Here is a 14,057-nt window from a genome sequence, read left to right as displayed (position 1 = left end):
GATTTACCAAGCCCAACAATGACTAAGAGAGGGCTGTGGGCAAAGCCACTGTAGGTCAAAAAGGCCTTTGGTTCCATCCCCACCACAGAAAAAAGAAAGCAAGAAAAACAAATCTTACTAAAGAATTCAATGGTAATGGGTAAATAGTTTTGGATTTACCTCTTAGTCATTACTCTAGAATATAACAGATTATCTTCAATATCTACAATATTAATTTTGAAGGAAAGAGGAAAAATAGAATATATATGATCACAGATTGCATGATTTCTTACCCTAAACCTGACCTCAAAAGTGATGAAGGGCACTGAATAAACTGGTGATAAAATATACTACAGGTTTGGTGTGATTAGTCAATACACTAGGTGTCACAGCAGAACAAAAGTTGATACCAACTTTTTATTTTTTTAATATTTATAGATGAGTTCTTCCCATGTTTCACAGGCTGGCCTCAAACTCTTGGGTCCACGCCAAAACTTCTACCAAGAAGCTGGGACTACTACCCAGCTCTCCAGCAAGCATTTGTAAACTTCATAAATAATTTAGAGCCTCCTAATCCACCTCTATGAATCCCTAACAGGTGAAGGCATTTCAAAGATTGGATTTTAATTAAAGAAACATCTGAGACAAAAGTTTCATTTTAAAAATCATTTTCTTATGCAAGTAAGCACTTCTTTAAGAAATGTGGAGGTCGACATTGACATTGGACTTTTTTTGTTTCAGGTTCCCCCCATCCTACTTGGACACTGAAAAAGAAAAGTAGGGATAGAAACACTGATAGCATTTCAAAGATTTCAGCCTACTTTACAGAAATTTTGTATTGCAAAATTTACCTAATTCAAGAATATCAATTTCTTGATCTGGAAGACAATCTTTCATTTCCCTATTAGGCTGGATGGATTTGGAAACAAGATGTTAATAAATATTGTGCATTTTATACAACTTGAAGTTATCAATTCAGGATAAAATAGTTCCATTACCTTCAAGAAATTATATGTCTCCTGAAACACTGAAAGAAAAAAAAAGGAACATATAATCAAGTAAACATGAATATAACAAAACCACCCATATATTTCTGTCAGTTACACAGAGCCAAATCCTCATGCTTAGCTTTGATGGTGATTCCTTTAGTTTGTTGGGGGTCGTTCAATTGCTGGTTTGCTTTTGGTTAGTAGAGCCACATGACTGAAATGTACTGAAGAAAACCAGAATATCAGTTAAATAAAACACAAAGTTACATTTCCAGAAGTAACATTATGTTTCCAACAACCATAAATAAAATGGGGAAGTGGACATATAACAATGTGTACATGCAGATTGATGGGAAAGAAAAGTAATCTCTAACCAGAGGAGAAAAACAGGACCTAAGAGGGTAAATATCTATGATGGCATGTGCCTTGCAGGTAACCTATGAGAACTATTTAACCCATTGTTACAAGTATGTATCCCATTTGTCCTCTCAGTTAATAAGCTGTGATAACAATCCAATCAAATGTATCATTCATTTCTCATCAAAGAAAGTTCTCTGAACTAATCAGCTTAGATCTATACTTTTAGAACAACAGCTTATAAAATATTCTTGTTATTCCATACCCATATGGGACATTGGTGTGTCCACATCTGTTGTATCCTCTGGTTTAAACAACTGTAAGTTTCTTGATTCAATAGTTCAATTACCCATGTGAGAAGATATAAGAGCTGACCTAAGAAATAATGTATTGTAAGCTTCAAATCCTGAAATATGGTAACCCGAGGAGTAAAAGTAAAATGAAATGTCACAGAATTATCAGATTATTAATAAACTTTTATATTTTGAAATTAATGCAATATATATACTAAAAATAACATCTTGGTGTTCAAGGAATAAACTCTACAGAAAGTCTTCTATTTCCAAAATGAGCCTGGTTTGGTATCTCTTCTTAGTCTTTCAAGCATTTTCATGGCATGTCTGTCTTATCAGAAAATTAGCTCTCTAAGGAAGAGGATGTCGCTCAGTAGCAGAATGCATTCCTAGCACGTGCAGGGCCTTGGGTTCAATCCCAGGCTCCATCACAAGGAAAAGGGGGGAAAAAAAAAAAGAAAAGTTAGCTACCTTTGAAAATATAGCGCCAATGCTTCTAAAATGATATGAATCTCATCTGAACAACTAACATCCATGTAACACACATGCCTAATGCCTGGTAGCTATAAAAAGGTGAAATGAGTCGTTCCAGTTTACCCCAACTCTAATGTTTCCCCTGCTTCCAAAAATCTCTGAACCCATAATTGTCTCATGCATAGTTTGAGTGCAAATATATTGAAACTAGCTGAAAAACATTCAGTTTCCCCACCATTTTCTCCAAAATTACTGAGCTAACTCGATTCTTTCCTTCCTCATTTCCCCCACCCTTCTGCTTTTCAAAAGCAATCTCTACATCTGTGGTCTTGATTCTTTCCATTCTATACATTCTTTCTATGTGGGATTATTCCCATTCAGTCTTTCCTCCCAATTTAGCAATATTGCCTTAGAAGTGTAATATCTGTGTCTTCAACATTTTTGGTCTTCACTTTTGTCAAGAAACATGCCCAGAATAAAAGTGGTATTTATGTTTCCCACCATCTGGTTGTGTCCTAAACCATGATCCAATAGCTCCATTCTCTTGCTACCCAAAACCCAAGTCTGAGGACCAGGAGCATTAGGATTACCTTTAAATGTAGTAGAATTATAGAACTAAAGATCTGTTGAGTCAAAACGTGCATACTGAACATGGTTCCCAACAGATGATTCATTAAAATTGGAGAGTTCTTGTTTTACTGAGACCGCTTCCAATTCCTCTACCTGAACTTGTCTTTCTGGATCTGGCACAGGCTCCTTCCTATCATGTCCCCCAAATTGAACCTCTATATGAAGTCACAATCTTTTCAGTGGACAAGGTCTATGGCTTTAATGAGCATTCCCACTCTTTGCTATTTCCCCATTCTGTTTCTTCATTAGGAAACAGCAACATTTTGGTGACATAAAATTTTATACACGCATGGCTGAATGTCTGTGCTTATTATATTTATATATGGTTAAAAAAATATATCTGCATGATCAGGACTTCAATCCTTATTGCCTTTCTAATGGAGAGGAAGACAGGCAAGAGTGGGGAAATTCTTACTCTGCTTCTCAGACAATTCTGGTATTAGAAACTCACAAATTCTTCCCTCATTTCTAATACTGGTCTGACTTGAATCTCCCTCCCTCCCCTGGGCATACCTACTCCTTTTCCTTCCTTTATTCCCCACACTCTGTCTTTCTTGGACCTCTCTTCCTCTACATTTCCTTATTTCCCAGACTCCCTCTAGCTTAATCATGTCTGGAAGCAGCACTTATTCAGCTCCTCTAGCAACACTGTCCACTTTACCTGTTTCTGAAACTTGGTAAGATATACCACTTATTACCATCTCACTCGTTTTCCTTACTACCTATTTAGTAGGCACATTTCTTCAACTGTTAGAATGTACTAGTGCTCATGTTTTAAATCAACATTCGATCCGATGGATTTTTATCAACTCTATGGTTCTTACCTCTTGCATGTTCCTTTGTTCTCGGTTTTGCTTGTTGAGGTTCATCATCAAATATAGGAGAAACAAACTTCTCTGGAATAGTCTCAGAGATACACTGGTAAAATCAACATCAATAATGAGGCTCACACAAAGATATCCACATTGTTGCCTAAGAAGACATCTGAATCTCCCAATTGTGAAATCAGTGAGATTTTAAGTTTAGAGAAATACAGATTGAAAACTGAAACATTTTAGAAGAGAACCTCACATATGCTGTCCTGATTAAGCCTAACTTTGGTCTCCAGGTGGACAAAGACTCTGTGAAAACAGGATGGGGGGACAGAGAAACATGTTCCCCACAGCCCACTAGCTGACAACGTGTTTTTCCCCAAGGAACTAACTGCAGTGAGCCTCGCCCTACTTTGCATTCCCAACAAAAACAAGTGACATCTTTTAGAAAACTGATTTAAACTAATTCTGATAAACACTTGCCATTGTATAGCAGTACACATTGAAAACATTTAAATGACTATTTTAATGCTAAAACAAGAGACTTGGTGATGAGTCTGGAGTTTGTCCCGTTGACTAGAAATGGATGAGTGTTGGCCTTGCTGCACTGAGGTTAAAAAAGCTTACAAAACTCTAAATATATTTAGGTGAGAATTTCCACCAATAGAAAAACGAGTTTAATAGGATGACACAGCAGTAAGAAGAGCAATTCTGTACTTGACATGACACTACACACACATTAGGTAGAGTACGCAACACTTTCCAGTTAAGAAATAAAACAACACACTCCTAGGTACAAATGTGGAAGCACAGAGGCCCACAGTGCTCCCTGGGTTTCGGCCAGATGGATGGGGGGACCATGGGAAAACGTGCAATGGCAAGAGGGGAAGCTCCCCTCTGTGGGGGGGGGATGAATGGGGGAATCCCAGCAAGCTCAAGAAAAGCAGACCCCTCACATTCAATCCAAGAGTTTCAGCCAGGGGAAGATGGATTTGGCCTGGGATGTCAAGGGGTGCTGGTGCACTGTGGATCCTTCCCTGCGGGACTCTGTCCCAGGCCATCTTCACCCAGGGTCCTTCCTCTAGGCCCTCTTCATGGGCGCTCAGGAATGCCTGCGTTTTTGTTTTACATCTCTAAGCCCCTACCTGTGACGTGAATTCACTGGGTCAGGAAGCCCCTACAACAAGAGTCAGGCTGGATTGAGGAGAGAGAATTTGACCAATCTGCTGAAGGCACTGGGCAGCCAGAGGCATAGTCTTTCCTAGGAGATAGACGCCCAGGGCACTGACATTGAAATGTGGTATTTGGAGCTCTGTGACAGCCAATGCCAGCGTTGGTTCTGGTAGAAAACTTGCTGGGCACAGCTCCACATGGGTGAGCAGATCTCCCTGGTCTGGCCACGCCACCATGCCCAGAGGCATTTAGAGGCATTACCCTCACTTTCACTACAGAAGCCATTCCAGGCACTCTCCTGGGGATTCTGATACAGTCTGAGGGGCTCCCCTTTTGAAAGGCTCCATTGCAGGGACTCTTAATGAGATCAAAAACCCCTGTGTGTCTTGTATCTCAAAAGTCACCATGGCTACCACTCCTCACTGGGATGGTAATAATCCACCTGATAGCCTGGCTCAGGCTAGAGGCTGATAGAGATAGGCTGAAAGCTCTGGTCAGCAAAGGTGTGGTCTTCTGCCCATTGGTCAGTTCTGCCCATTGGCTGAGATGCACTGCCCATTTCAAATTGGTGCTTTGTGATTCTTGACAGTGAGGGACACCAGCTGTATGTGTTTTTGTTTCACAAGCCGGAAGAGGCTAGGAGTGCTGGGTCAGGGTCTGGTAGAAAGCTTGTTCCCTGCAGCTGGACAAACTGAGCACAGATCCTGTATGCAGGCCACCTTTGCCACCCTCAGAGACTGGCCAGGAAACCCCACAGGGACTTGGAATCCTGCATGCCCCTGAGCTCACTCACTGAGGGACTCCAGAAGTGGGGTGTAGTACAGATTGGCTCACCAGCTTCATATGTGAGAACTCATGGCCAGCTCCTAACATAGCCAGACCCCCATCCCAGGGCACTCAAAACCAGTATGGAGGGTGACTTACCTCTGTAGCTGCATATGGTCCCGTAACACATCCTGGTAAGCAAGTAGTAGTGTAACACTCAGTATTGATCCCACAACAAGATCTGTCCTGTTTGCGCTAGAATTGAGACGAAACAAGCAGTTGTTACTCCTGGGAACTCCCCAAAGCTGATGAATTCAATAACTAGAAGTTGTGGTAACAAGTGTCTATACTTTAATTACATCAGCAAAGGGAAATCATAAACTTTTCTGGCTATTCTTGCACTTTTATGTGAGGTTTAGTGCAGGTTTTCTTCATTATTTATGTATTCTGTTTCATATAATCTTTTGTTTTATTGTGTTTTTTCTTTGTACTTGTTTTCTTCTCATTTTCCTTTGCATTGTTTCTTTTTTTAGTCATTTTTGTTGTTGTTTATTTTTTTCTTTCTTTCTTTTTTAATGTGGTGATGGGGATTGAACCCAAGGCCTCGTGCATGCTAGGCAAGTTCTTTTCCATTGAGCTATCTCCCCAGACCCATTTGCATCTTCTCCTGTTCATTTTTTTTGTCTTCATTTGCCTTGTGTCTTTCTTCCCATCTACCACTTTTTGCTTTCCTCTTCTGTTTTTTTTTAAATTTTCTTTGTATTTTCTCATTTTTTATTTCTGTGTGTTTATTATTAATTTTAGAATCAGGAATGCCTGATTTTCATGCATTCTACATTATCACTCACAACTTCCCCTTGGATAATGATATCTATATAGATATCACTATAAGTTTTATGTTATAAGTTAACATGTGTGTTGCTGTTCTCTCCTCTTGAAAAAAGTTCAGATGAGTGATCCTAGCACTTTAGTCACCCTGAATTAGGGCTTTGACAATGAGACATAAACCCTGCTCAGGACATATTCAAACTGGAGATCTGCTCAATACAACAACCCATATTTATGAGGGGAAGTGAAATCCATCCAAACACAATCACTAACATTAGCATATTAAACAGGAGACCTGAGAGAGAAAGACAACATGATACTGCCAAAAGTTCCTATTCCCCAATAACTGAATCCATAGATATTGAAATGGAGGATACTCTGGTCAAAGAATTCAAATAATTAATTGTGAAAATACTTAAGGCACAAAAGGAACTAAGAAATGAGTTAATGAAGGCCAGACATATTCTGAAAGAAAATTGCAATAAAATAATAGCTCCTGAAAAAATAACAAAAACAAATTTTTGAATTGATAAGTTCATTAACTAAAATAGAAGTCTAAGTGAAAAGTATCATCAATACACTACTTCAGGCAAAAGAAAAAGCATTAAGACTTGAAGGAAAGGTGGATGAAGCAGATGTTTCAGACAGTAATAAAATTGAGAATATTTAAAGAGAATACATGAGTTCTAGGGCAACTTTAAAAGATCAAATTCAAGCCTTGGGTCTTGAGGAAGGAGTGGAGATATAGGCTAATGCCACAGAAGACTTATTTAGTGAACTCATAGCAGAAATTTTCCTTAATTGTGGATCATGGAAACAAGATGGACAACAAGGCACAGGAGGCATTTTAAAGTCCAAACAGGCATGACCAAAAGAGAACCCTTCCACATCTTATTTTAGCTACATGCCAAAATTCAGAACAAAAAGATTTTTATAAATTCATGACATAAGCACCAAGTCACTTATGTTATTGTATCTGGATAACACCAAAGGCCAGCAGCAAACATACTGAAATATTTTAAGTGCTAAAAAAATTCCAAGTCAATATGACAATGCTGGCTTAGTTGTCATCAATAAACTAATGACATTGTCATTAGTTTATTGATGACAACTAAGCCAGCATTGCAGAAGATATGATAAGGAGTCCTCCACACACAAGAAGATTAATATCAATCACAAGAGCATGGGAAAGAATAAATCTCCCTAGAAGAAAAGATAAGTAAATGAGAATTGGGAGTGAATTCTGCATTTCAAATAAAGCAGAACAACAGACAGTGACACATCTCCTCATAACACTGAATGTACATTGTCTTAATTCTCCAATTAAAAGATATACATTAGAATACTGAAGTAATACATAAGACCCAACTTGTACATTATCTGCAAGAAACACATATGACTGGCAAAGCTATTCACAGAATAAAAGTGAAAGAATGGAAAATAATATTCCATGCAAATGAAAGCCAAAAGCAAGGAGTAGTAGCTATTCCCATACTTGACAAGGCAGACTTCAAGCAACAATTACCCAGAGGTGACAAAGAAGGATGCTACATATTGGTAAAGGGAAAAATCCAACAAGAAGATAAATGGCTATAAATATTTATGTCTGAATTACACTATGCTTAATTTTGTAAAACAAACACTACTCAACAGATAGGCCCCAATACCATAAGTGGGAGTAACTTCAATATACCACTCTCGCCAGTGACTAGGTCATACAGACAAGCTATCAACAAATCTCCTAGAGTTCAGCTATACTTCAAGTCAAATGGACTAACAGATAGCTACAGAATATTTCATCTAACAAGAGCATATACATTCTGTACAGCAGCAGCAGCACATGAAACTTTTGATCATATATTAAGACACAAAAAAGTCTTAGGAGATACAAAAGTAATTAAAATAATTCTCATCAACTTATCATATGATAATGGGATGTAATTATAAACCAACAGCAAGAAAAACTACAGAAACATTATAGACACATAGAGAACAAACTATATACCTTTGCATGATGAATTGAATAAATTGGGGGACATTTAAGAAGTGTCAGATGGAAAAGATGTTCACAGAATTTTTGTATTATCATATGACAATACAAACATATCCCCAGAATCTGTGGGATACAGTAAAAGCAGTTCTTTTGGTTTTGGCAGTGTTTTCTTTTCTTTTATTGGTTCATTATGATATAATATATATGAATATAATATATATTCATATAACCTATTTTGATCCATCTTCTTCCTTGGTACATTACTTTTCTCTACCCTCTTCTCTCCCCTAATTCAGTAAAAGCAGTTCTAGAGAAAAATATATAACCATAGCTACTAAATTAAAAAATCCAAGAGATTTAAAATTAAAAAAAAAAAAACAAATGATGCATCTCAAGGTCTTAGAAAAACAAGAACAAATCAATTCAAAAACCAATAGAAGAATAATATACTAGTCAAAAACAATGACATAGAAAGTCAAAGAACAATATTAAGAATTGATGAGACAAAGAGTTGGTTTTTGTAAAGAAAAACAAGATTGATAAACAATTAGCCCAAATAACCAAAGGAAAGAGAGAAGATACAAATGAATAAAATTAGAAATAAAAATAGGAATATTACAACAGACATCACTGAAATCAAGAGACCTCCTAGGAATGATTCAGAAAACTTGCATTTCAATAAATGGGAAAATCTCAAAGGCCATTTTGAAAAAATTCTGAGACATATGAATAAAGTAATGGATGTGACATATAAACATTGAGTTAATGGGATGCAGCCCACCAAACAGACCAATAACAAGCAGCAAGACTGAAGCAGAAATCACAGGCCTCCAAAAAGGAAAAACCCAGGACCAGATGAATTCATGGCTGGATTTTTGTCAGGTATTCAAAGAACTGATACCAATGGTCTTCCCCCACGTTGTATGTAAGAGAAAAGGAAAGAACACTTCTACATCAGTTCTACAAAGCCAATATTACTCTGATTGGAAAAGTGGATAAAGACACAATGAGGAAACTTCAGACTATATGCCTGATAAACACAATCACAAAAATTCTCATTAAATACTTGCCAAACATTAAAAATAATATCCACTTATGGGCATGGAGGTGTTCCCAGCAACATTGTATGCTCTAACAGGTGAATTGCAATTTTAAGGCCAGGTTGGTCAACTTAGTGAGACTCAGTCTCAAAGTGAAAAATAAAAGGGGTTGGGGATGTGGCTCAGTGGTATAGTGCTCTTGGGTTGAGTTTCTGTTGATACACACAAACACACACATACAAAAAATATCATACACCATGATTAAGTTGGTCTTGTTCCAGAGATGCAAGGTTGGCTCAATATGCAAATCAATACAACTAAAACAACACAGAGAGAATAAAGGACAACATCATATAATCATTTCAACAGTTCCAGGAAGTCTTTGACAAAGTTCAATGGCCCTTCATGACAAAACCTTAAGGAACTAGATATTGGAGAAACTTAGCATATCATACTAAAGGCCAAATAGGGCCAACCCAAAAATGGAAAAAATTCTCTCTATAGACTCTGGAACAAGACAAGATGTCCATGGTCACCACTCCTATTAAACAAAATACTTGAAATTTTAGCCAGAGCGAGTAGGCAAGAGAAAGAGACAAAAGGGATACAAATAGAAGGTGAGGGCTTTTTTGCAGAAAATATCCTTTTCTTAGAAAACTCATAGGTTCTACCAGAAGAATTTGAGTTCTGATGAGCAAATTCAGCAATGTAACAGGAGACAAAATCGACATACAAAAATAAATAGTTTTTCTATACACCAATAGAAAACCTAATGAGAAGGAAATCAGGATAAGAACTTATTCAAACGGCTTTTAAAATATCAAGGAATAAATCTAAGCAAGGAGGTTAAAGACCTCTTGAAGTAAAATTACAGAATGCTGGAAAAAAGAAACTGAAGAAGACTCTAGAAAAGAGAAAGATCTCCTGTGTTTATGGGAAGGCAGACCTGACATTGTGAAAATGCCCCATTACAAAAAGTGGTCTACAGATTCCATGTAATCCCCACCAAAATACAAGGCATGTTCTTCACAGATCTGGAGAAATACCCTTAAAATTCACATGGGAGAAAAAAAAAGACCACTAATTGTCAAAGCAAGCCTGATTGATAAGAACAATAATGAAGACATCACAACTCCCAACCTTAAAACATAATACAGGAGCCATAGGAAGGAACACAGCATGGTCCTGGCATAGAGGTAGACATACAGACCAATGAATAATATAGAAGACACCAAGACAAACCCACACAGCCACTGTCACCTGATTTTTTACAAAGATGCAAAAACATGTTGGAGAAAGGACAGACTCTTTGAAAAATGGGGTCTAACTAGATAACAATACATAGAAGAATGAAACTATATTCTTATTTCTAACACTGTACAATTGTCAACTCCAAAGAGGTATAAGACTAGAACACGATGGAATCAGATTTCCCAGCCCCACACAGCAGAGGAGGAGGTGAGGGAGAAAAGCATGGCCGTCCCCACAAGGAACCAGGAAGAGAAAGAAGCAACCACAAAGTCAGACTTCAGATGTCTGAAGTCCAGAAAGCGGGGCGTGTAGCCTAGACTAGAGAGTGAATCTGAGCAGAGAGTCTCCTGAGGTGCCAAGAGATGTGCAGAAAACCTAAAGAAGCATAAGGACACAGTGTACACCAAGAAAACAAGAAGCAGAAGTCACCAGGACAGCAAAGATATTTAACAAAGAAAATTAAGAGGAAAAAAATATAGGGCTGGGGTTGTGGCTAGGGGGTAGAGCCTTGCCTCGCACATGCAAGGCCCTGGGTTCGAAGCTCAGCACCACATAAAAATAAATAAATAAAATAGAGGTATTGTGTCCAACTACAACTAAAAAATAAATAATTAAAAAAAGGAAAAATATAATAAAGTTAGTTTAGTGATAAATTTTTACTATAATTATTGATACCAATGTAAAAGTGAATTCTATAATTAATGATATGGGTGTGCTTAAGAGAAGAAAGAATTTTTGAGCTCTGGTTTCTCTTTAGAACCCTGCAAGGGGTCTGCAAGGGGCATTGCTGGCCAGTTCCTAAGTGGTAACGATTTATGTCTGGGGCAGGTGGGCAAAGCATGTTTCCTTCATATTGCAGAATAAAGCCCTGCTTCCTGGAAAAAAAAAGAAAGAAAATATGGAGGAAACACTTCAGTACACAGGCAAAGATAATGACTTCCTGAAGAGGACTCCTACAGCTCTGGAAATAATAGCAACAATGGACAGGTGGGAGTGTAGCCAATGAAAAATTTCTGCATAGTAAATGAAACAACTACCAGTGGGAAGAGACAGCCCACCCTTCTGAAAGAGGATCAATATATAAAGAACTCAAAAACCCTAACACCAGAAACACAACTCATTATACAAGTGGACGGATGAGATGGACAGACAACTCTCAAAAGAAGCACAGATGGCCAATCCTTCTGTGCAAAAATGTTTGTCTTTAGCCTCAGGGAAATGCAAATTGAAATAACATTGAGATTCTATCATACATGAGGCAGAATAGTAATCATCAAGAAAGCAAATGATAAATGGCGGGGAGTATGCAGGGAAAGAGGAACTCTTGTAAAGTGTTGGTGGAGATGTAAATTATTATAGCCACTATGGAAATCAGTATGGAGGTTACTCAACAAAACTAAAAAGAGAACTACTTTATGGTCCACATGTACCAATCATCAGCATTTACTGGAAAAATTAAAGTCAGCATACTTTAGAGATAGATACATGCATACCCATGTTTAGTATGATAGTTTTCAAAATAGGCAAGTGATGGAATCAGCCTAGGTGCCGGTCAACGGATGAATGAATAAAGAAAATGTGGTATATATACAAGGAGTATCTTCTACACATTAAAAAGAACAAAATTATGTCAGTTTTAGGAAAAATGAAGGGAACTGAGCAGAAGCTTGTTAAGCAAAATAAGCCAAACCCAGGAGAAAAGGTATCAAATGTTTTCCATCAAATGGGGAAATTAGAGGTGGTGTGTGGTGGTGGTAGGTGTTCATCATGAAAGTAGAAGAAAGACCATTAATATAGAGAAAGGAGTTTAGAGTAGGCAGGAAGAATTGAGAAGGGTAGGGTAGGTTTTGAGGAATGAACAGCTGATCAAACTGTTATATTAACATACAAATATGCTACAGTGAAAGCCCTATGTAATTAATGTGCATCAATAAAAAGCATTGATCATGTTAATCATTGTAAGTCTATAATTCATTAGTGCTAAATCAAAATGAGATAAAAAAAATATCTAAAAGGTGCCAGACATTTATTTGCATGCTTTTTTTCTACACATTATAATCACAAAACAATTATGATGATGGTTATTCCACACCCTGCTTCCTGGTCATTCCAGGACATTAAGAGCAAAATGATAAACAGACGTGACCCTCTGTTTTCTCTGCCCAGAATGACCCTCTCCTTGCAGCTCTTGTGGCTAGCTCCTTCCCATCCTTTGTTGTGAGCTTAAATGTCACAGTCAGAAAGACTCTCACTGAATCCAGAATTCCACTCCCACTCCCATCCCCAGCCAAACTACAATCTCATTATATTTAAAAGAACTGAGGATTCAGTTTTCTTTCAAGTCTTCATTAAAATCAACTTTAAATCTTTCAGAAGAATCTAATTTCTATCATATTTAATAATACGAAGTTCCTATTCTCCTTGGCTTCACTATTTCTGTTGTTTTAAACATCTTTTATCCTGACTCTCTTGTTCAATCTGGAAATTGATCTTAACATTCTTAAATGAACATTTCCAAAGCATCTCCCTTTCTCAGCTTCATATTCATCTAGCTATTCTTTTGACTTGCTTTCTAATTATTTTCTTCCATAATAGCATACCCAAGAATTGTTTACTCTCACCAAATTCTACCTGTTAATCTTGTACATAAACCTTGACTTTTACCCTTTCTTTCCATTGTGACCTGTGACCTTGTATTTCTTTCTAGGTTGTTTATTATTATGTGCATATGAGAGATGGTATGCAAAAAAAACACAAGTAAGTGTGTTTAACTTTGAGTCAGGTGATAAAACGAAAGGATCCTAAGAGCTCTTTATTCTGATGGATCTTACCCGAGTGGTTTCTGCCATGTCTTCCTTTTGACTATTCAAAGCAATGTTGTTAAACAAGATTCTTTCTTTTTTACCAAAGCCATATTTTGCTTCTATGACAATAAAAAAAAGCAAAGAGCACATGAAAATGTCTGTAATTTCAAATCAATGTACAGCACAAGAATAGGCAGTGGTCAAATAGCTTACTTACCCTCTTTCTTGTGTTGCTGAAAAGCTTCATCTAATTCTTTTTCTTTCGGGACATTCTAGGAAGGAAAAAAAAAAACTTTAGGTATACCAAGCATCGAATTTGATCAAATAATTATAACATTCTCCATTATTACATGATACAACAGAAAGAGCACAGTGTTCTCAGTCACTGGATGTAGACTCAAACCCCAATTCTGTCACTTACTAATCTACATCTTCTCATGGATTAAGGACTATTGGAACTGATATAGATATCATAAAGAGATAATATGGATAATAACACTACTGCCTTTACCTCCAACTGATTATTGTACAAATACTGACATCCATTAGACTATTTTCTTAATCCAAATACCCCATGATAAAAATCATAGACATCTGTAATCTAGAATGCTGTTGAAAAAAACTAACATTTTAAGAAATTTACAATTACAACATGTGATATTTTGATTT

The 14,057-nt window shown here is 37.2% G+C and overlaps 1 protein-coding gene across 1 annotated transcript in view; it reads right to left on the bottom strand.

The window, feature by feature from the left end:
- LOC120885674 (ankyrin repeat domain-containing protein 26) overlaps positions 1 to 14,057 on the bottom strand; it is a 53,809-nt gene that overhangs the window by 30,825 nt on the left and 8,927 nt on the right. The window contains exons 2-7 of the mRNA XM_078039418.1: positions 13,606 to 13,660; positions 13,416 to 13,507; positions 5,632 to 5,727; positions 3,547 to 3,640; positions 978 to 1,006; positions 831 to 888 (exon numbers count right to left, since the gene is read on the bottom strand). Coding sequence (XP_077895544.1) covers positions 831 to 888; positions 978 to 1,006; positions 3,547 to 3,640; positions 5,632 to 5,727; positions 13,416 to 13,433 — 295 coding nt within the window. The 5' untranslated portion in view covers positions 13,434 to 13,507; positions 13,606 to 13,660. The remainder of the gene's footprint in view (positions 1 to 830; positions 889 to 977; positions 1,007 to 3,546; positions 3,641 to 5,631; positions 5,728 to 13,415; positions 13,508 to 13,605; positions 13,661 to 14,057) is intronic.

Source organism: Ictidomys tridecemlineatus, chromosome 1 (genome assembly GCF_052094955.1).
Source record: "Ictidomys tridecemlineatus isolate mIctTri1 chromosome 1, mIctTri1.hap1, whole genome shotgun sequence".
NCBI classification, from domain to species: Eukaryota; Metazoa; Chordata; class Mammalia; order Rodentia; family Sciuridae; genus Ictidomys; species Ictidomys tridecemlineatus.
Note: the sequence above shows the minus strand (reverse complement) of the source record. Positions and strands in the feature narration are given on the sequence as shown.